We start from the raw sequence: 21,980 nt of genomic DNA, 5'->3' as shown, positions 1-21,980 counted from the left end.
GTGTCTGAATAAGGGCACAGAAATAGCTCTCTCTCTCTCTCTCTCTCTCTCTCTCTCTCTCTCTCTCTCTCTCTCTCTCTCTCTCTCTCTGTCTCATTATTCTCTCTTTCTGCATAAAAACAAATCTTTAGCACTATAAGATGTTTACAACAGCTGCAACTTGTCTCTGTCTCTCTCTCTCTCTCTCTCTCTCTCTCTCTCTCTCTCTCTCTCTGGAAAAATATAGTTAAGCCTCTCCCCTTTTTCTCTTGTTCTTTTTTCCCACATTCCTACATGCACAAAAATGTAATAATATATTACATGATGAATATATGATATAGAAATTACTTATAAAAAAGTTTTCAACTCATTTTAAATTCAATGTGGTAATTTTCGACTCCATTACACACACACACATGCACATACATATATATGAGGTGTTGTTTGAACTGGCTCTCTTCCATCCCAGAAACTGTTAGAATATGCACTGTGGTATGTACACAAGTTTCACAGTCAAGAGGTTTGAATTTAGTAATGCGTGTCCTCCATGTTATGGATTCTCAGGGGTCATCCACACTGGGAGTGCTCTAACTCCCTTGTAGATATTACTATCACAAGGGGTGTAACCCATTTTAAAGCCTTTCACCGGTGCTCTGTAACATAAACAGTGCTTCATCAGTGTGCCTTTGCCTTCATTAAAGGCCCATAGTTCTGTGGTATGCAGTTTAATCGGTATGCAGTTTAAGCTGAGTTAAGAATCAGAATGCAAAACCGTTTTTTTCAGAGGAAGGACATATGAATGACTTGAGTTGAAAAAGTTTGTGTCAGACAGTCTAATTTTCATTTAAAATGTAAAATGTCTGTTTTTATAGTGAGAAGAAATGAATGACCTTAGTGGAAAATGTTGCCTTTACCCCTTTAAACCTTCCAAACCTGATATGCTAAGTGTCACACTTACAGACTCACACCACATGAAATCACTTGCCAGACAGAAATAAAAACAACTGTCCATCACTAAATTTGTTATTGGTCTAACAGGATGACAGATCTGTTTACATGTGTTGTTAGGAGCAGGGCTATGTATGGTGAGAACATCGCCATGATTTATAATCACGCTGAAGGGACATGAAACTGGCCTGTCTGAGTGATTAAAAAACAGTCAGTAAGATAACTCCAAGGAAGAGCCACTAACACTGACAAAACCCAGAGGTTGAGGGGCCCTCTGTGAGGTGCCCTCAGAATCTCAGACATTTTTGCATGTATACACTTACTGAACTTTTGTTCTCCAGAACATATGCATGTTTCTCACGAGGAGCAACAACCCTTAGACCACTTCAAACCACTACACAAACATGTGTAGCAGATGTAACACTGGAAATACATATATGGGTAAGCCAGTCTCACAGAGACAGAATTCCAAGAACTTCCTATGGATTTATGCCTCTGGGCCATGGGGCTCTGTGCTTGGGAGGGTCAAAGCCTACCCTTTCCCTTATCAGCATTCCCTCTGAAGCAGCCACAGATAGCATAAACAAAGCATGCAGGCAGACCAGGAATGGCATTTCCTCCTGCTGCACTGTAATTGGACATGCACAAAAGGATAATCAGACTGATTTTGGGCAGGATTTGCCTTTTTCTGACAACTGCACAACGTTTTCCAACTTCAACATGATCTTAAACTCCTAAACTCCATGTTTTTTATTTAGCGATTATTTCTATAAAGGAACTTATCTGAATGATTCAGAGCAACACTACATTACATAGCCAGTGTTTTAGTGTAACTATACCATTAATTACTAAATAACAATATATAATAACAGCTCTAAGTCACCTGTCTTTTAATAGGAGACACCTGCTCCGCATTCTAGATCTCCCTATTTATACTCCTACAGGTTAGAAAGGAAAACGCAAAGGTATCATTCCTGATCTCCAGGCTCATGGGTAAGGCACGCATCTGGGGAGTTGCTTTGGTTACCAATAGTTCGCCATTAACGAACAACTACTCGGGTTTCATGCGGGAACTGCGAGTGGTGTTCAACCATCCCCATCAGGGGAAGCTCTGTGGACAAGCACTGTTACGCTTGAGGCAGGGACTTAGATCTGCTGCGGATTACGCCATGGAGTTTACGCCATGGAGTTACGAACCTGGCTGCGGGGACACATTGGAACGAACCCGCGCAGATCTATGCGTTCTTGGATGGATTATGGGCAGAACTGCAGGTAGAGCTAGCCTGCAAACAGGAGGCTAACACTCTGAACAAGGTGGTACACCTCGCTATTTACCTACGACCGCGTCTTGCAGGAGTGACGCTGTCATCTCCATCGGAATTCGCCACAACAGGAAGGAACTGTAACAGCAGACCGACACCTCTGAGGAGCAGCTGGACGCAAAAAAACGCAAAAAAAAAAGAAAGGCAGCAACGTGGTGAGTTGCTCCCTGACTCGCTCAGTGTGACTCCCTGACTCGCTGGAAGTGTCATACAAGGGCCGTATGCTTTCTGCCTCTGCCCTAGTTGACTCGGGGGCTGCTGGGAACTGGACTGGGGTTTTGCAAAGAGGCTGGAGATAAAAGCCATCGACATCCCCTCCTCTCTAAGTGTGCAGGCCTTGGACGGGGGCCCAGTAGGCCCTGGCTACATCACCTATGTCACTCCTCACATCCTCCTCATCACTGATGGGGAGCACACGGAACACATCATCTTTTTTCTCCTTCTCTCACCCTCTCACAATAGATCTGCCGTGGTTACATGCTCACAATCTGCAAGTGCTGTGGCCCAAAAACCACATCCTGCAGTGGGCGCTATCATGCAGCCGAAGGTGCTTCCCTAGCAAGGCTGTGCCTCTCATGGCAACCTCGATAGAGAGCCCCAGAACGGATAAGCAGGTCCCCGTTCCCCAGGAGTACAAGGACTTAGCGCGTGTCTTCAGTCCCAGGAAGGCCACTCAGCTTCTCTCCCATCACGACTGGGACTGCACCATATCCCTCAAGGAAGGGGCCCCAGGTGCCGAATCTATCCATAATGGATCAGACTTCCTTCAAGGAACCCAATACTGCCTTCTCTCTCCAGAGAGAGTGTTTGTGATGGAGGTGGACACCTCTCCGACATAGGAGTAGACACGGTGCTGTCTCAACATACGGGAGAGAGAGGCCCATCGCATACTTCTCCTAGAAGCTAAGTCTGGAAGAACAGAACTACTAGCTACTATCAATGAAACTCTCTTTCAAGGACTGGAGGCACTGGCTCAAGGGAGCCCGACACCCCTTCACAGTGTTCTGGAGCACTTCCAGACCACCAAGAGACTGAATGCTAGACAAGCCAGGTGGTCGATCTTTTTCTCTAGATTCAAGTTCCGGGTCACCTATAGGCCTGGGGAGTAAAACACCTGGGCGGATGTGCTCTCACGGCAACACAACGCAGAGGCCTTATCAACAAGCTCAGAATCTGTTCTCTCCCCCTCATGCTTTCTGGCATCTCTGGAGTGGGAATTCTCTGCACCACACAGGAACTGGTCTTACCCCTTTTGAGTGCGTCCTAGGGTACCAACCACCACTCTACTCCTGGAACACCCCCGTGTCAGACCAGTCGGCGGTGGAGAAATGGTACAAGGAGATTGAGCAGACCTGGGAGGAAACCTATCAGTGACTATGTAAGGCGATTGCTGCTTACAAAAGGAAAGTAGAATGGAAATGTGGAGAGACCCCACAATATGCACTTGGGCAGAAGGTGTGGGTCGCTACCAGGGATGACCATGCTGGCACCACTGGCAAACTGGATACAAGGTATGAGGGCCCTTACACCATCACGGACAAGATTAATGAGGTGACCTACAGGATTGGCCTAAAGGGGAGCAGTCTGGCATCTCAGGCCTTTCACATGTCAGCCCTAAAGCCCATGAGGGCGGTCCCTCAGGTGACTGACCCCCACCTCTGGAGATGGAAGTGGGCCTGGCGTACAGGGTGCAGACCCAGCTAGATTCCCGGAGGAGAGGGAAGGGCCTGCAATACCTAGTGGATTGGGAGGGGTACGGCCCGGAGGAGCGTTGTTCGGTCCCAGCCTCCCAAATTTTGGACCCCGACCGCGTCGCGTCCTTCCATAGGCTACGCCCATTTAAGCCTGCCCCCCGTCGGCGGGGCCGGCCACGTTCCAGGAGCTTGGCAGGGTCTTTGGGGGAGGGTTCTGTCATGGTAGGCCGGTCCCCTACCAGAGGAGGGACATGCCCACTCAGACAGGGACCGTACCACTTACCTGCCCCACTCTCAGTCACCTGTCTTTTAATAGGAGACACCTGTTCCTCATTCTCCCTATTTATACTCCTACAGGTTTGAAGGGAAAACACTAGCATTAGTGGATGAGACCACAAGTGCCCATCGGTGCAACGCTACTCTGCTCCTGGAGATTTAACGTGACTTAGTTTTGTGTTTGTTAAAATTACATGGAGAATAAAGAACATATCAGTTCGACCTCACCTCTCACTTCCTCTGTGCCTCTTACGTCACAGTTCAGCAGTCGGTGAATGTGAGTTTTTAAAAACCAATAACGATGTGGAAAGAAAAAAAAAGTAGAGTGGTTCCAGTTGCAAGATTAATGGACCATGCAGTTTCCATGGTTTTGGCATTTGGTACTAAACTGTAGGCTAAACAGTTTTGGCAGCACAGTGCAGGCTCATAGTGATTAATCACAAGTGATTGCAAAAAAAAACAGTACTACACAAGCCAAATCTTAATGTGTCACTGAGCAGCTCCCAGCACAGGATGTTGGATATCTCTCATCCATCAACCTGACTGAGCCCTTGGGGTGTCGTTTTCATCCTGATCTTAAATATTTTTCTGAAGTAACAAACTGGATAAAGCATGTTTCCCAAGTCAGACACAAAGCGCGCAAAGGAATTTGCATGTGTCTATGTTAGGGAAATGAGAGAACCTCTACAGTTATGACATTAAGGTCTATGTTAGAGATCTCAATACGCAGTTAACACTTGTGATTTCACTGGCTTTACCGCATAGGTATGTGTTAAAGCCTCATTAATAGTCAACAGTTCCATTTTCTCTTTTAATCTCTCCACTTATGGGTACAACCATTGAGTTCATGGTATAGTATACATTCATGTCCTGAATTGTTGTATGCCACTGTGTATCACAATCATGACGGTTAACATTAAAAGCAAATTCAGAAATAACAATATTAAACCTTTTTAAAAAGGACCAATTTAATTAAGTGTCCAATGATAACTCAGTGGACACTTAATTAAAGAATTAGATAGTGATGTGAATACAGAAATTAAATATTTAAGATGGACTTTTCTGTCATGCTGCCTGTGTCCCAGCATGCTGTTCGTCACCCAGTTAACAACACAGCCAATCACAGACAGTTTGTCAGATCATCATCACCGGAGTATTAACATCATCTGTTCTTCTATTCCCAGTGTATTTAAGATACTCCTTCTTACCATTGCAAAGTATTGCCTCCAGTTTCACTGTTCATACAGAGCGGTTTCTCCTGTCTTGCCCTTTTGTGTACCAGATCTTTTTTTGTATTTTCTCTCTACTGTCTCTTGCCTGACCCTTAAGTTTAGTCTGCCTGCTTTTGGATTGCTTTTTGGTTTTTGACTTTATTCCATAATCGTGCCGATCCCCGATCTCGTTTTTCTGACTCTGACCCTGACTACTACTACTACTAATAGACTACTACTACTAATTTGGATTATAATAAAACCTGAACCTCTTATCTGTGAGCGTCTGACTTTGTCTGCCCCATTACGATTTCCAACAGAGCAAATATAATCACATACATTTTCCTACTGTATATTGCTTTCTAATAGCCTTTAGGTACTTCACCAACACTGAGTGAAGGATAACTAAAGGTATGAATACATAGCACTCAGGACAAAAGTAGGACCTCTAGAATTTTTTCTGTCCTGGCTCCAAGATGGTGGAATGAACTCCCACTTGCTGTCTGGACAGCAGAGTCCCCAGAGTCCCAGTCTTCAAACGTAGACTGAAGACCCATCTATTTGCAGAATATTTAAAGGACAATTGACCCTGCTCCCATATTGACTAACTAAATTAGTACTTATTGTAGGGTATTGTTTATGTTGTTTGACAAACTCTAGCACTTATTGTTTATTGCACTTATCACTGTTTAAGATAGATCTTATGTATTTTGTACTTCTAGGTATCAGCATTTTACTCCCTGTATTTTACAGTATTCTAGTTCATTGGTATGTTTGATTCTAACCTACTGTAGTGTACTAGGATATATTCTATGAGTAAATGACAAAGCACTTTTGTAAGTCTCTCTGGATAAGAGTGTCGTAAATGTAAATGTAAATGTAAAGGTGGACTAGACATTAATTGCTTATTTTTCATTTTTTTCATTTTTTTTTCTTTAAATTTTATTATTGTGATGACCATTGTTGGCTGGAGGAGGACGCCCCCTGCCCCACCCCCTTGAGTCTTGGTTCCTCTTAAGGTTTCTTTCTCATGCTCTAGGGAGTTTTTCCTTGCCACTGTTACCCTTGGCTTGCTCACTGGGGGCTTGGACTTGGACATTTGTAAAGCTGCTTTGTGACAACATCTGTTGTAAAAAGCACCATAGAAATACATTTTGACTTGATTTGATTTGATAGATAAATAAATGAATGCAAACTGTGAGTGACGTCATGAATAAATAAATGTTTATGCGTAGCATCAGCATCACAGTATCCACTTTCTATCTAAACTACTTAAAGGTTCACATGATAAATAGAGTATCTGGATTCTGTGTAGCCATGTAGGCTAAATCTGAAAACAAGCAGAGAGCGTGAGACCGATTGACCCCACAAAAGAAAAACTTCCTGTGTTTCTTCCTGCTTTAGTTTATTTACATGGCACATAAGAATATATCACAAACCACATTCACAAAGGAATTCCTGCTTCATTTTTAATCCAGCACACATTAACACTGTTAAACAGTATGGCAGTAATGTTCCCTCCAGATTGGAGCAAGCGTTGTTGCGCTTCCGGCTGCATGTGGTTCTCACATCTCCCGTTGCCATTGACATGGACGTTATCAGGAAGGACACAAAAGAAAGCCACTTCTGTTTGCCTGTGCTTTGAGGAAACAACATCAGTACATCTCTGTCTCCTTCACGAAGGGGACCATTTCTGTCACAGGCTTGCTTTATAAGCATGTTTGAGTCATCAAGGCTTTCCATTGGTTAAAGGTAGATAGTGGGTAGAGATTAGGTTTAGAAATGTTGCAGAAGATCAAAGTTGCCGCTCACCACTGAGGGCCTGGTGCTATACTGTCTGACAATAAATGTGTATAAGGAAAAGTCTTCAGAGAAGCATGCTTTGATTATCGAGTCAGGTTGCTGTGACACAACGAAGTTGGTATATTGGTTGATCTCAAATTTTGAATACACTTAAGGTTTAAGCACTCAGTGACCAGTTTTACGAATGAAGATCAGTCCTAAGACTAGACTAGACATGAATTGTTTTGATGAATTACCGGTACAGTTTATTCCAATAGGATATTTAATCCGTGTCCAGGAAACTGGTCCTTTGTGTGACAGTAAAAAATGAGTGCTGGTTTTATTTTCATTTTGTCCAGTAGTCACTGAAGTCATGAGAACTAAATTTAGAGTCAGCAGAGGGTTATTTGAATGCTCCGTGCAGACATAAAACAATTTTCAGAGAAAAGGGAATTCACTTTTCCATCAGAAAAGAGATTATTTTACAAGGTACTAACTGGTATTTGAATCAATACTTGTTATGCAAGATTAATGGAATAACACTGATGTTAGTTAGCTATTGTGTTTAAAAGTTTAAAAACGAGTCCAAATGTTCAAATCTTGTGGAGCTTGTGTGCTGGTAGAAAACTAAAGCGTACTGCCACCTGGTGTTTCTACTGATTATATTTTAATGCTTTGTGTATTCTGGCTCAGTCACAAGTAAACCATCTAAACGTTAAACTCTCTACCTAGTTATTATTTACGGAAGCCCTAAAAACAATAGAGTTGCATTTTTTAAATCCGTTTTACCGTGATAACCATGTAATTTTAATTGCTTTATCGAGATCTATATTTATTTCACCATGACGACATAACATACGCTGTTTTCTCGTGACAACGGAATAATTTGTCGATGTATCAAGACAACGAAACTTTATTTTCTGAAGATAACGACATAATTAATTTTATATCAACTGTGATAAACTTGAACATGGATAAAATTCCAAAAACCTCAATAATTGCAGTGCTGTTGAGGATTAGGCTTTCAAATAATGAAGCATGTTTTAATGAAGCAGTGTTTTGTCCTCAATGGAGTAGTGTTCGGGGGATTTTTACATTTGTATTACTGGCACTATTCCACCTTATCTATGTATGGTATTTTCAAGCATTTAACATGTTTTTAGTGTCCTAAGAAAATACTGTAAAGTAAAATAAAAGACATATTTCAGTATGAAATATTTCCTCAAGAGGATTAGTATGTTTTATTCATTCCAACAGAGCATCTCACTACACACAATAAATACCTATTTAGTAGGGAAGAATAATCTCACTATACATAATAAACACCTGTTTAGTAGGGAAGATGAAAAAATACAAAGGAACTAAGTAATAGTTAAACTGTAATTTCTTAATCAGCAGAGGTAAAATCCAACGACATTAGACAACAAACAGCAGCTTGTAAACATTGTTTGCTTCATATTGTTACCTGGTACAATATAGGTACATTACAACCAACAAGGCTGCTAATACCAATTGTAAATAACAAGTGTTGTGTGGTTTAAAAGTAACAGAATGCATTACATTAAAAAATAACAAAACGTATCATTGCACTTTACAGTAACTTCTTAGGACACATTTATTTTCACATCACATTTCTTTTCTCGACATAATGACATAATTAAGTTTTGTTTTCTTGATACCTCTATAAAATTATTCCATTAGCACGAGAAATATTTGTTATGCCGTGATAATGAAATAAATTCGAGATCTCAGTAAAACAAATAAAATGAACTCGTTATCACGGTAAAACGGAGTAAAACATGATGCAAATCTACAGTATTGCCTTTTAGGGCATCCGTAATTATTGGATTGACGCTCAAATAAAATTTGTGTTGAACAAATATTTATTTAAAAATAAATCTGATACACAAGACTAATCTGATTATGATATTTTTAGCAGGCGCATACATATTTATGACGTCGTGACACACTAACAAGACTGTTTTACAATGACTTTTATGTTGAAATTATTTAACGGAAGTTGTGTAGACAAGCGTACACAGAGGCAGGCAAGCATGACTTCTTGTATGTGGTCTTAAGGTTTCTGAGTAAAAAATATATATATATATATATTAATAATTTCCATGTTTCGTAACTATTATATGCTATCTTCTGCTAACTGTAAGTTTGTGTACCTCGTTTACACTGAGCCATAAGTGCAGGAGTGTAACACCCCTGATCTCTACAAGAAAAGGCAAACTTGGTGAACGTTATGCCTCGACGCAAGGTAAGAGTCGCCTAGGCCAGGTAATCGGCTGGGCAACTGGCTTTACCCGGCTTTACCCAACCAGACTGGTAGTTGATGTGCGCTGATCAATCCTGGCGTTTGATTAACAACATTAGTAGTGCGTAAGTGATCGCGAATGGCAAAGGGACGTCTGCATAGGTCGGGGGCCTTGGGTTTTGCTCTCCGTGTTGTGATACAGATGACACGGGGACGCATTCGTTAAAATGAAACGTTTTGCATCCAAGTCTGCTGCAGTCGCTATATGTCGATGCGTAGTACATCGACTAATTAAAAAAAAAAAAAAAAAACCAAGGAATGTGACGTGAATATGTATTGTATATCCATGTATTGAAAGTGCGACAATGAGCTAAGCCCACCAAACCGGGATCGCTCTAGTCCGGTCTCCATTCAGAAGTGTTTCTGCAGCAAGTCCAACCCTTTTAGGTCAGTCCGATGTCCGAATTCTGCGTACCGTCCCTCTCTCTTCCTGCGCCATGGCGAGCCATAAATCGCATCCAGTCATTTAAGAACCATTCATACCAACTCTAGCATGCAATACTGTAAAAACATCGCGTAAGTAGTCAAGTTAGTAGCGCCTAAACCGGTCCAGCAGGGTTGCTGTGGAGATATTAGTCTTCTCTGTCGTCTGCCTCGTGGTTCTTAAGAAGGGCGTTTCGGTTCAATCAGATCGTGGAGTTTTTCATACACCTGTAACTAAATATAATTCTTAATGCCCACCATAAATTGTGATAGTTTTAACAGTCATCTGCCAATACGTATCTAGCATTGATAACAAAATTATGTCTATATCTACATTATGGAAAGACTGAGAAAGCATCTTTAATTGATTCGTTTGTTTTCATGCACTTCTTTAAGTACTAAGAGTTACCGACAATATGCGAACCTACTCCCCCTACTGGTCTGATGAGTAATAACAACAATAATAGAAATACTACTACTACTAATAATAATATCATCTTCCAAGTGCTAAAGGATATAAGAATATGGCAATGGTCAGTGAAGACGTTGGCGTTATTTCTTTAGCTCTGGTGTGTGCTCTTTTAGAGGAATGCAGGCAGTAGCTCTGACGGCACGGAAGACTCGGACTTCTCTGCGGAGCACACGGACAGTTCAGAGAGTGACAGCCATGCGGTTAGGAGCACCCGCCTCACTCGCTCGTCCCTCCGCCTCAGCCAGACCTCGCAAGGTACCGCCCCCGTCATTTTACCCCCATTATATTACCCCACCTAGCAAGTTCTCCATTTACACTAATACCTGAATGAGTGGTTAGCTCACTTCATCTTAACGCCGAGGACCTTTTGCGCATCGCAGCAACGCAGACAAGATTTCAGAGATGAAGCAGTCCATTTTTTTCTAAATATTTGTTGTTGTTTTAAAATTTATTTATGTATTTATTTGGAGCCAGTCTGTTGTGTATATGCTGACATGTTGAATCCTGAATCTGTTCTCAGATTCCAGCTCTGCGGGAGACCCGTCTTCTCTGGCCTCGGACGAGGCGACGGCCTTTTCAACACGGCGAGTGACCCGTAGTCACCACCAGGGGGAGCCAGTCACACCCAAGAAATGCCCGGTACGGCAGAGTGGTTCGTCGGGGTCGGAGGCTGAGGAGCACGCGGAGATCTCAGAGAGGGGTAGGAAAACAGCAGCTTTGTTTTATGGTTTCTAAAAACGGTAGTTTAGATCTTTGATATAAATTATTTGCCCTCCTATCAAATAATTACTGTCTTGTTCTTCTTATTCCTTAACTCTTTTGTCTTGTTTTAGTTTACTTGAAGCCACCATCTGATTTTGTGAAATAATTACTTTTTACATTTATGATTGCTTGCAAGACATAAAAATTGTGTTTCATCATTTGAAAAGATCATTCAATTACATAAATATTTTTATATTTCTGTTGCCTGACATGTACCTACAATTCTAGACATTCTTTCTTTGCTACCTTTCTGACGTCTGAATTTTCAGGAGTGTGTGGTAGCATTTCCCCGAACCCTGTTGTTGCTGTTTGACTGCACAGATGTAAAACATGCACCAGACCAGGATGAGACTCCACCCAGGACACCCACGGGCAACGCCCCTTCCTCAGAGTCCGACATTGACATGTCCAGCCCCAACGTGTCTCACGATGAGAGCTTGGCCAAAGAGCTGTCACTCAAGGAATCCAGCCTTGCCCACCGGCCTAAACGCCGCCGTTTTCATGAGAGTTACAATTTTAACATGAAGTGCCCGACTCCAGGCTGTAACTCGATGGGTAAACGACTGCAACACAACAAAAAAAAAGCTTGACGGCCTTTAATGTTGCCGTTTTTATTTTTAATTTTTTGTTTTTTAGGTAGTAAAACCTTGGATATTTTAAATGCTAAATCTTTCTCTGCATATTTTAAATAGTTTTGCTTTAATTCGATTTTAGGTGAAATGTCTTTTTGCTCATTAAATTAATATTCTAGAGCACTCTGGAATGGAAGTCAGTGGGCCATTGTCATGGAAACTGCAAAACGTGTTTTGTTTGCTTGTTTTTATTTCTGTGGTGGTAAAGATGGGCATATGGTGCAGAAGTACCTAGAGCCTAAACAGGAAAGGCTGAACAGGGCGTGGCAGACACCAGCCTCTAGAAGCCCGAGACACATCACTTACTTAATTCTTCATGGACGTTCTCTAAGTTCTTCACAGAAACGTTGTCGGTTGGTTGGATTCAGCAGCTTCTCTTTTTTTTTTTTTTTCTCAGGACATTTGACGGGGAAGCATGAGAGACACTTTTCCATATCCGGCTGCCCGTTGTACCACAACCTCTCTGCCGATGAGTGCAAGGTAGCGTAGACTCGCACTCATGCCCGTGATCCATGCTCCTGCAAATGCTTATGAAAAGATTTGATCTGACCTGAGTGGCCTGTGGATCCGTCTTGCAGGTCAGAGCCAGCTCTCGGGACAAGCCTACTGAGGACAGGACACTGGCACACACCCAGGATGAGAATCGACATTCCACGCGTCATCAGGTACCACGGGCACCCAGGATGGGGAACCGTTTGGTGCTGTGTTATATCCGCACCTTACCGTGGTCAGCGGTGGCCATGAGCTACTGCCCACAAGTTTGACGGGGCAGGCCAGAGGCTCTACAGATGGGTCTTAAAGGTCGCGTTGACCGTCCCGGTTCTGACGCCGTGTTTTTAGGCATGTCCTGTCCCTGGTTCCCCCCTCAGGCCCCCACAGAGCGGCAGCTGCACTACAAAGAGAAGGTGACGGAGATGAGAAGGAAGAGGAACTCTGCTCCTCTCAAAGAGCACAAAGACAAATCCACAGTGAGCCCACTGCACAGTGATGGGAGCGGGACTGTTTTACCATAACTCCTTTTTTCCTCTCCCACTGCAGTATTTATTTTCCTAGTTGGTATTTCACATAAGGGCCTGAAACTTGTCACATATACTCCCCCTTGCTCTCTCTCTCTCTCTGTCTGTCTGTCTCTCACACTAGGAGCACAGGCAGGTCCACGGGACAAGTCGGGAGCCGTTGTTGGAGAACATCACTAGTGATTATGACCTGGAGCTCTTCCGAAAAGCCCAGGCATGTGCCTCGGACGATCTTGTAAGAGAGAGAACTCATCCCCCTTTCTCCCTCTTCTTTTGCGTCCTTCCTGTCGTTCCCACGGGGCCACAGCTGTCTGACGAGCACTGGAAGACTCTGCCATGCAATAAGACTGCTGCTCTCTCATACCCTTTTCTCTCCTTCAACATCTGTTTTTCTTTCTCCTCTTTTTCCTTTAAACACATTTTCTGTCGTTTGTTATTGTTTTATTCTATTCCTTCCTTGCTTCTTTCACTTTCACTGTCCGTCTCTCTCTCTTTCTTCCTCCTTTGTTCTCAATCATTGCCATCCAACCTTTAAGGTGGAGCCTTTTTTGAAGTTTTTGGGCTTTTTTTTTTGTCCATTTGTCCAAATTAAGAGAAAATCTTTTTTTTTAATATATTTTCCACTTTTGCTCAAGTTAAGTTTGCATTTGTCACCTCTCGCCCTCTCATAAGTCTCCCATAACTTTGTCCACAGTCTCCATACCTGAGGGCCAATTTCCTTCTGGCCTTTCATAGCTGTCGGTAAAGACTACCTCTCTCTCTCTTCTTCTCTCTCTCTCTCTCTCATCTCCCTCTCTCTTTTTCTGTCCCTCTCTCTGCATCTTTCTCTCTCTCCCTCTCTCACTTTGTCAATCTCTCTCTTTTTTCCCCTCTCTCTGTTTCTCTCTCTCTCTCCCCTTGTCTACTGCTCGGCTTGCAGGAGAAGCTGCGTCTCCAGGGACAGGTGACTGAGGGCAGCAACATGATTAAGAGTATCGTGTTTGGCCGCTATGAGCTGGACACCTGGTACCACTCGCCCTACCCGGAGGAGTACGCCCGCCTGGGCCGTCTCTTTATGTGCGAGTTCTGCCTCAAATACATGAAGAGTCAGACCATTCTGAGACGACACATGGTAGGGCTGCCTACGGACTTCGCTTCGCCACGTGGCGTCTGCTGTCTGCTTAATGCATGACACGTTGACTCTTCCACAGCTAAAGGCAGATCTGTCAGTCACCACGCGTGGTGTCAGTTTACCTAATGACAAGACGAAATACTGCTGGTTGCGAATACACCCAGGACTGCACTCTACCCATACGTACTCAGAAAGTAGTGAATGACGGCCTTTTCCTCCAGTAGCGCAGACTTGTTCACAGAGGGTTAGCATGTCTGCTAATTTTCCGTCTAGCCTTGCGGAGGTACACGTGAGTGCACTCATGCGATCACCTGGTATCGGTCTTGAAACAGCGCCGCAGCAGTACTGGGTGTGCTTTTGCTCCGCCCATGATCGGGTGGAGCAAGATTTGCCACGTTCCCTGCTTTACGTGTCAGCCTGTCGTATGCAACCTTGTCAACACTGGGATTTTAACATTAGGGACATTTTGCAGGCAGCCCACCCCAGGCTGTCTGTTCCCACTGTCCACACAGCCCTTCCATTTAGATGAGGGCACACGCACAGAATCTAAATCGCACCTTGCAGCCCCTTGCTTTAAAATATCAGCGCAACAAGAATTGGCTTAACTAGTTCTTACAAGTTAGCGTCTCTAGTTAGGTGGTCTGAATTAGATACCTGCTTGAAATTGAAATTCTGTGAACATCCATGCATTATATAAGTTAATACGCAAAAGCGCATATAAAGTCAGTTCTTAGAAGAATGTGTGTATTACTGGAATGAAGATGTGTGTACGTTTCATTATGCTTCAGTTGTGATTTAGAGAGGCCGCTGGGAAGTGAGACGGTCGGTAGGACAGGGGGATTGTGGGAATGAGTGGGAGAGGTGGGCTGAGGAGAGAGTGGGTGATGACCCAGTCCTCTGTCCTGCCCAGGCAAAATGTGTGTGGAAGCACCCCCCCGGTGACGAGATCTACAGAAAAGGTGCCATCTCTGTTTTTGAAGTGGACGGCAAGAAGAACAAGGTAGAAGAGACTTGAGGGCTCTTTTCAAGTGTGGTTAACGAGAACAGATGTGAATTCTTTAATATAGCTTTGCTTTGCCATTTTAGAATAGCTCTGAAGCTAAGAAGCTAATTTGGATAGCGTGTTGTGCAGCTGTGAGATTGCTTTGAATCGATGCCAAAACTTTCTAAAACTTTGCCTTTGTAAAATCCCATGCTAGTTCACCTCACTGCCCATGTTGGTGCTCCACGTAGATCTACTGCCAGAATCTGTGTCTGCTGGCTAAGCTCTTCCTGGACCACAAAACACTCTACTACGACGTGGAGCCCTTTCTCTTCTACGTGCTGACTGAGGCTGACAACACCGGCTGTCATCTGGTGGGATATTTCTCCAAGGTAACCAACATGTGAAGCTTTTGGTCTCTTCAGCCATTTCACTGTGTGTGTGTTTGTGAACCCCTGACCATGGTGTTTATCAGCATCTTTCTCTGCCTGCTCTACCAACTGAGAGAGGAGAACACACAAGTTGTCACTGTAAAATTTTGGTTCTGACATATCAGATGTTGCATGGCGAGGCTCTGAAAAACATCATTAGTACCTTCTTCAAACACTAGGACACTGAGGTCCTCTAGTGAAGGGATCCCAGCGGTCTCGAGGACTAAGTGTAAGTAGGCAGACTGTACTTGTGCAGTGTGCATGCCTACACTGTGGAACAGCCTGCCTTTGGACGTTAGACCTTCAGAGTTTAAGGATCTGTTTACAAAAGGACTAAAACCCAATTTGTATGCCTTAGCCTTTGAGAATATGACATATGAAATGTTGTTGTTGTTATGTGTCTTTGTATTGTCTTGTTTTACGCTGTTGTTGTTATTGTTGTTGTTATTATTAGTTACATTTGTATAGCCCTTTTCTCAGACTCAAGAACACTTTACAGACAGATATCAGCTGCTTCTTTTTTTTTTTTTTTAACAAACACACCAATGATGTATTTGATCTTTGTTTTTCATTCATTGTGAAGCACTTTCTAGCTTTGCTTGGAAAGTTACTGTATGGATAAAGCTTTACTTACTTTTTGGTTTTGAGATGTCTACACCTCATGTAAATCTTTTTGTTCCCTTCGTCTAGGAGAAGAACTCGTTCTTGAACTACAACGTGTCCTGTATTCTGACCATGCCACAGTACATGCGTCAGGGCTACGGCAAAATGCTGATTGACTTCAGTGAGTACAGCTATGTGTCTACAGCTTCAAGCGGTACAGATACTTGTCTATAGCTTCAGGGAGTACAGCTGTGTGTCCACACCTTCAGTGAGGGAGCAGGACCCTTGTGTTTAGACGTGTCTATGTAATATCACATTTTATGTCTTAGTAAGAAATAAAGATGAACGTATGTTTCAGGTGTCTCATCCTACATGTGTGTGCAGGCTACCTGCTGTCTAAAGTGGAGGAGAAGGTGGGCTCACCTGAGAGACCCCTGTCCGACCTGGGCCTAATCAGCTATCGGAGCTACTGGAAGGAGGTGTTACTGCGCTATCTGCATAACTTCCAGGGGAAAGAGATCTCCATCAAAGGTAATAGCACAGAATTTCCCTACTGTCGTTATTCTTGCCCTCTGGTGATTTCATGGTTCTGTTTGTATGGTCCAGGGTTTGCTAACACTGTTTCCCTTCAGAAATCAGCCAGGAAACCGCCGTGAACCCCGTGGACATTGTCAGCACTCTGCAGTCCCTTCAGATGCTGAAGTACTGGAAAGGGAAGCACCTGGTCCTAAAGAGACAGGTAACCGTAGTCCGTCCAGGGCCGTGTCCGAACTCTGTGCCAAAACCCCACGCGTGACGTGTCCCCTCTGCGCGTTCCTAGGACCTGATCGACGAATGGAGATGCAAGGAGATGAAACGTGGCAGCAGCAAGACCATTGACCCCACAGCACTGAAGTGGAGTCCACCGAAAGGGACGTAGTGGACGTCAGCACCTCCTTCACCATGCCACAGAACCGAGTTCACTGGCTCTTTGGTCACCGTTAGAATAGTTTGCCGCAGAAGAAACTATATGTCACTCTCTCGCTCTCTCTCTCTCTCTCTCTCTCTCTCTCTGCCACACACACAGCATGCTTTCAAGGCTACAGCAGTGTTTTTAACACTCAGGCTCCCCTGCACTCTGCGCTTTCAAGTTTGTCCTGCTCTCAGCGACGCCTTCGTGACGTTTTAAGGTGGTGGCGTTGAAGCACTGACAGCAGGAAGGCGTGCGCGGTGGGGGTGCTGGCTTAGACACAGCAGTATCGCTGACGCTTTTGCGCTAGTAAGGCTCACTTTGTTCTGTCACTAACAGCCAGTGAAACACTGTTGATGTGAATCATGGAACTACAGCTGCCACTGAATCGGAGACGCAAAAGTTCAGGTTTGCAAAGTAAAAGTCCTGCCATGATTTTGAAGGACTCGGCTGATGTCATCAACCTTCCCTGCTTGAGGTGATTAGCAAAGCCAGACCTTTTGAACAAAATCTTGAAGATTTTGACCTACTTTCTGAACCTGAATCCTCCACCTCTGCACTAAATATTCAATCGTCACCTAATGCACCATTTTATTACAACATTTCGATATATTATTTGCTTATTTCTTGTGTGTGCGTGTGTGTTGGTGGGGGGAGGATTTTAAAACACTGATTCTTTCTTGTAGCTGCCTACCTCTGTTACTTTTGTTTTAAAAGGTTGTGTTTAGGTTTTGGTTTTGGTCAGATTGAGGTTCTGATCCACAGAGTGACTAGATGTGCCCAACAGTTCCTTTAGAGTATTGGCTACATGCAGCGTTTTAACACTGACACAATGTGTAGCAAATACTTTTGTATTGTATCTGTTTTACAGTAGGGATGAAGTCAACATCACAGACCTATATGGAGGCTTTATATTTTACTCACGCTTTAATTCAAAATAACTTGTTGCACAATGTCAGAGTATTGTAACAGCATTCTAAACGTAACCAATCATCATCTGACAAATACATTAGTTTATAATTAACGTCTTTTAACTTTATCACGGGCGCAAATATTTCGGCTTTTAATGGCAGAAAATTTAATTCAAGTGGCAGCTCTAGTCATAGTATGCCTTGGCTAGTAAACCGTTTATGTGTTGAGTGGTTTGTGAAAAGGCATAGAGTAGAAACCTTCAGTCCTGCAGAGCTCTAATAATGCACTACACTAAACACTGTATGCACAGTAGTGGAGACCTGCCTGCCTCATTATGATGTCACTATGATGTCACTGTATTGTTGTGCAGTATTTCCTCCAGCTTCCTTCCAAATAAACAGAATAAATCAACACCTATGTGCACTGATCTGTGTAGTGATCGGTGCGTGTTTTGCGCCAGGCTAGCCATCTGATGTACGTTGTAATATAATGTTCGAGGAAGGTTCTCACTGTATGTTTCAACCAACTCCAAAGCCGGTTTTGTGTGCAGATGCAGATCACATCTTATGCAGCACGTGACAGAAACCCAGGGCAAATAATTTTTCCTATCTGGGTGACCTTACTTGAGGATTCCTACAGTGCTGATTTCTACGTTTACCCCTGTAATATCCTAGATATTATAAACTATAACCTGTATTTTATATGGTTTATAATAGTTATTTTATAGACATTTACACTGATCAGCCTTGAGTCCCAGAATTCTTGTGAATGCTACTTTGATACATGCCACAGTATTCCAACAGTAGGTCATAGGAACAGTATTCCCTAATGGCAGTGGCCTCTTTCAGCAGGATAATATACCTACCACACTGCAAAAAAAAAAAACTAGGAATAGTTTATGGAACATGAAAAAGAGCTCTTGGTGTTGACTTGGTCTTCAAAATACCCAGATCGGAATCCAAGTGAGCATCTGTGAGATGTGCTGGAAAAGCAAGTCTGAAAAACAGCATAATACTATTAAATCATTATATAGTAAAAAAAATAAAAAATAATAACATTTAAATAAGGCAGAGGTGCTGGTTGGAATAGTTAATAAACAGATTAATAAGCAAAATTTGCAGGAAAGGCTCATCTGAGCATAAAACAGATTTCGAAGCAGATAATTGTTTGTGAATCTTGTAATGTTTTCAGCCCTCGGACTTTCTGTGCACATGACAAACTTGGAACTCATTACGAAATTTAAACTATGTGAGCGCTTTACCATTTTACAATGGGAGGAGCCAGCATGTTAGGCAGCTTCCTAAAGAAGCGCCTGGGTGAAGGGGTGGAACGGGGCAGGGCGTGAGAGGGAGACCACGTCTGGCCAGAAGGCCGACGGGCTGTGAGGAGCAGTCACTTTCCACACCCGCACTGCCCAGGCTGCACTTGAGCGCCGCCCGCCCACGCACCTCGGGGACGTTGTCAGGGCTGTGCGGGTCGACGGCTGGGGGCAGCTGAGCGAGGACGGCTACTGGATTTAGGGTGGGCCAGTGAGAGAGAGGAGTGGAGCATGTCCAGTACTCTCCACAATGCCGTGTGCCTTTCCACGGACTTTATTCATTGTAAATGAAATGGTTCCTATTGTTCTTAAAACGGTTGATTTGTGAATATGTCTTGGTTTAGTTTAATCGTATCATTTTAAGTTTTATTATCGTGTTAGAAATGTTCTACCAGCCGCGAGTCCCGTTGCACAGCTCCTTTCTGCTTGTTGCTAGTTGCGGTAAGGACGTCCTATTTTAATAAAAAGTATGTTTCTCTTGCAGAAACGGCGTGTTCTGCGTCCCCCTGACGCTATAGTGTATAGTGCAACTAAAATGACATCAATGATGTCTTTTTTTCAACTTGCATATAACAGTGAGGTACTTGCTTGAAATATTTTCTTTCTCTCTCTAAATTAATTAACTAATACATTAAATGCAACTGTTAAATCCCGTCTAAATCAGGCGGGGATTTGAGTAAGACAATCTGGCAACCTAAGTAGGAGGAAGCCCGTGCATGTAGTAAAGGAAGTGTTAAGTCATCATATGGTTACAGGCCGAATAAAAAGGTAAGAGTGGTCATTAACGTTATAACTGATAACGTATTTGCAAACAGAAACATTAGGTGTTTAATCTCTGTACTTCGGCTCGTTTCATCACCGAGTCTTGTTAAGGCAGTATGTGAGCGCGAGGATTTTTACACTCTAACCTATTTGCACGAGCTAAGGATACATTTTCTGTGCGGACAAAACCAAACACTTTTGTAGTCAGGTCGCTGTGCATAAAAACGTCTGCTAGGTCGTTGAAGTCCTCAAATGTTGGATATGCCGATGTTTCTTCTGGGCGCTTCCTGCTGGCGTCCTGCTCAAGCAGCTGTTGATGTGGAGACAGCCAAATGAATGCTGGAGCAACATTAATTACCGTATCTGAGCGCACTTTGGCTAAGCAGATCGAATCTTTGTTTCCATTTCTTTCACCGTGTCTTGTATTGCTTGATTTTGATGGAGAGCAATAACGCACTCGGTACCATTTTAGAACAAACCCAGCTCGACTCGTCTGACAGCTGAGGATTAGCCTATACATGTAAGGAAGTGCACACGTTGCGTCCTTGTTATACTAAAGAGTCTACTTTTTCCAGGCAGTGTAGTGCAATTGAAAGTTTAGGCCGAGCAGCTAATGTATCACCTTACTTATCCATCGTAAATTGCATGATGGCAATGTTGTCATGATCTAAGATTGTTCAGAGACAAACACAAAATCAGTTTCAAGAACAGGTGTTCATTTAGTAAAACCTTTCTGCCCATCACCAGATTCTGTGTCCAGAGAGAACCCCCAAGGGAACATGACTCAGATGGATCTCCTAGTCACTAATGTGGCTGGACTTCTGGCCACTGCTGTGCACGAAGTCCTGCGGGTGATGGGGCAGGCAGTGTCCGAGTACCGGGAAGAGTCGGCAAGAATACATCAGGAGAACCGAAAACTGCAGCGTAAACTGGAAGAACTCCAAAAACGGATTGATGCATCAGGTTTGCCTAAAGCGCTTTGGTATCATTAGCAGACAATATTTGTTACTAAAAATAGAAAAAACACCAAATATCTTTTCTCTTCAGATGCAGTCCAGCAAGTGTCCTCCTCCATAGCGGTAGAGGAGCCATCATTTGAGTCTCACCCTGTACAAGTATTGGGCTCCAGCCCAGAACACGAGCCATTAGTGACACAGGAAAACGAGGACCCAGAAACCCAGAGCCTGTCATTCAAGGAGGAGAAACCCAGTGAACTACATCTGGAACTGGAAGCACAGCACATAAGCAATCAGTGTCATTCTGGAACCAAGTCGCCAACATGCGACACTGGGAAGAGTAGGCTGTTCTCAAAGCTGAGGAGCACCTCCCCCACGGCCTCCAAGCCTGCTTCCCCAGATGTCGCTGGAACACCAGACAACAGCCACTTTGAAACTGCACTGGGCGTCGTTTCAAACAAGATTAAAGCGGAATCAGAACCAGAGCTTCCGGAATGTTCTGCGGCAGGGCAGCCTGAGAGTATGATCTCACAGGATGCAGGTTTTGGCACCCTGGACAACACGCCTCTGAGAGACAGACAGTCGTACAGTCCGGTCCACAGTGAGACCACCTTCGTCTTTCAGGACCAGTCTATTCCCCCATACGCACACATCCTCAATTCAGGGACTGAGAACATCATCGACCTGCCTAACGGCTCCGGCTTAATGGCGAGGAAGGACAGCCCACACACCTGCCACGTGTGCGGGAAAACCTTCGCGACATCCTCCAGCTTGGGCGCACACTTCGTGTGCCACTCCAACCTGAGACCCTTCGCATGCAAGTGCTGCCAGTTCCGGTTCAGCCGGCTGGCCGACCTCAAGAAGCACGAGCGCATTCACACGGGGGAGAGACCCTACAACTGCAGCCTCTGCGGTCGCAGGTTCAACCGCACCGAGAACCTTCGGCGACACCTGAGGAAGGTCCACCATGGAGCACTGCTGTAGGGTGGCCTGGGGACCCATGCAAAACTACCATCAGAACTTGCCAAAAGGAGGACATAGCCTGTTTATGTAATGACTGTGGAGATTTTTTTTTATGTTAGACTGAGTATAGAGACAAATTTATGCAAAACCCTG

The 21,980-nt window shown here is 43.7% G+C and overlaps 2 protein-coding genes across 8 annotated transcripts; both read left to right on the top strand.

Annotated features, from left to right (window-relative positions):
• The first annotated feature begins 9,218 nt into the window (after positions 1-9,218).
• Positions 9,219-18,241, top strand: kat7a (K(lysine) acetyltransferase 7a). 3 transcript variants are annotated; one of them, XM_035529745.1, is made up of 16 exons: positions 9,219-9,276; positions 9,378-9,478; positions 10,544-10,685; positions 10,951-11,130; positions 11,514-11,747; positions 12,222-12,304; positions 12,403-12,489; positions 12,694-12,792; positions 12,965-13,075; positions 13,760-13,951; positions 14,862-14,951; positions 15,185-15,325; positions 16,055-16,148; positions 16,352-16,498; positions 16,600-16,706; positions 16,788-18,241. In XM_035529745.1, exons 2-16 carry the CDS (start codon positions 9,464-9,466, stop codon positions 16,884-16,886), a joined length of 1,821 nt encoding a protein of 606 aa, XP_035385638.1. In that variant the 5' UTR covers positions 9,219-9,276; positions 9,378-9,463; the 3' UTR covers positions 16,887-18,241. The 3 variants fall into 3 exon arrangements, with proteins under 3 accessions (XP_035385638.1, XP_026871497.2, XP_026871495.2); XM_027015696.2 differs by having other exon boundaries at positions 9,242-9,478; positions 12,965-13,054; XM_027015694.2 differs by having other exon boundaries at positions 9,242-9,478.
• A 920-nt stretch (positions 18,242-19,161) lies between these two features.
• On the top strand, positions 19,162-21,894 carry zgc:113090 (uncharacterized protein LOC553741 homolog). Of its 5 annotated transcripts, none has more exons than XM_027015721.2 (3): positions 19,162-19,349; positions 20,656-20,871; positions 20,956-21,894. In XM_027015721.2, exons 2-3 carry the CDS (start codon positions 20,688-20,690, stop codon positions 21,846-21,848), a joined length of 1,077 nt encoding a protein of 358 aa, XP_026871522.2. In that variant the 5' UTR covers positions 19,162-19,349; positions 20,656-20,687; the 3' UTR covers positions 21,849-21,894. The 5 variants fall into 5 exon arrangements, with proteins under 5 accessions (XP_026871522.2, XP_026871520.2, XP_026871519.2 ...); XM_027015719.2 differs by lacking the exon at positions 19,162-19,349 and adding an exon at positions 19,367-19,429; XM_027015718.2 differs by lacking the exon at positions 19,162-19,349 and adding an exon at positions 19,443-19,587.
• Positions 21,895-21,980: the final 86 nt, after the last annotated feature.

This window comes from Electrophorus electricus, chromosome 1, assembly GCF_013358815.1.
Source record: "Electrophorus electricus isolate fEleEle1 chromosome 1, fEleEle1.pri, whole genome shotgun sequence".
Lineage (NCBI taxonomy): Eukaryota > Metazoa > Chordata > Actinopteri > Gymnotiformes > Gymnotidae > Electrophorus > Electrophorus electricus.
This window is presented reverse-complemented; position numbering and strand designations above follow the sequence as displayed.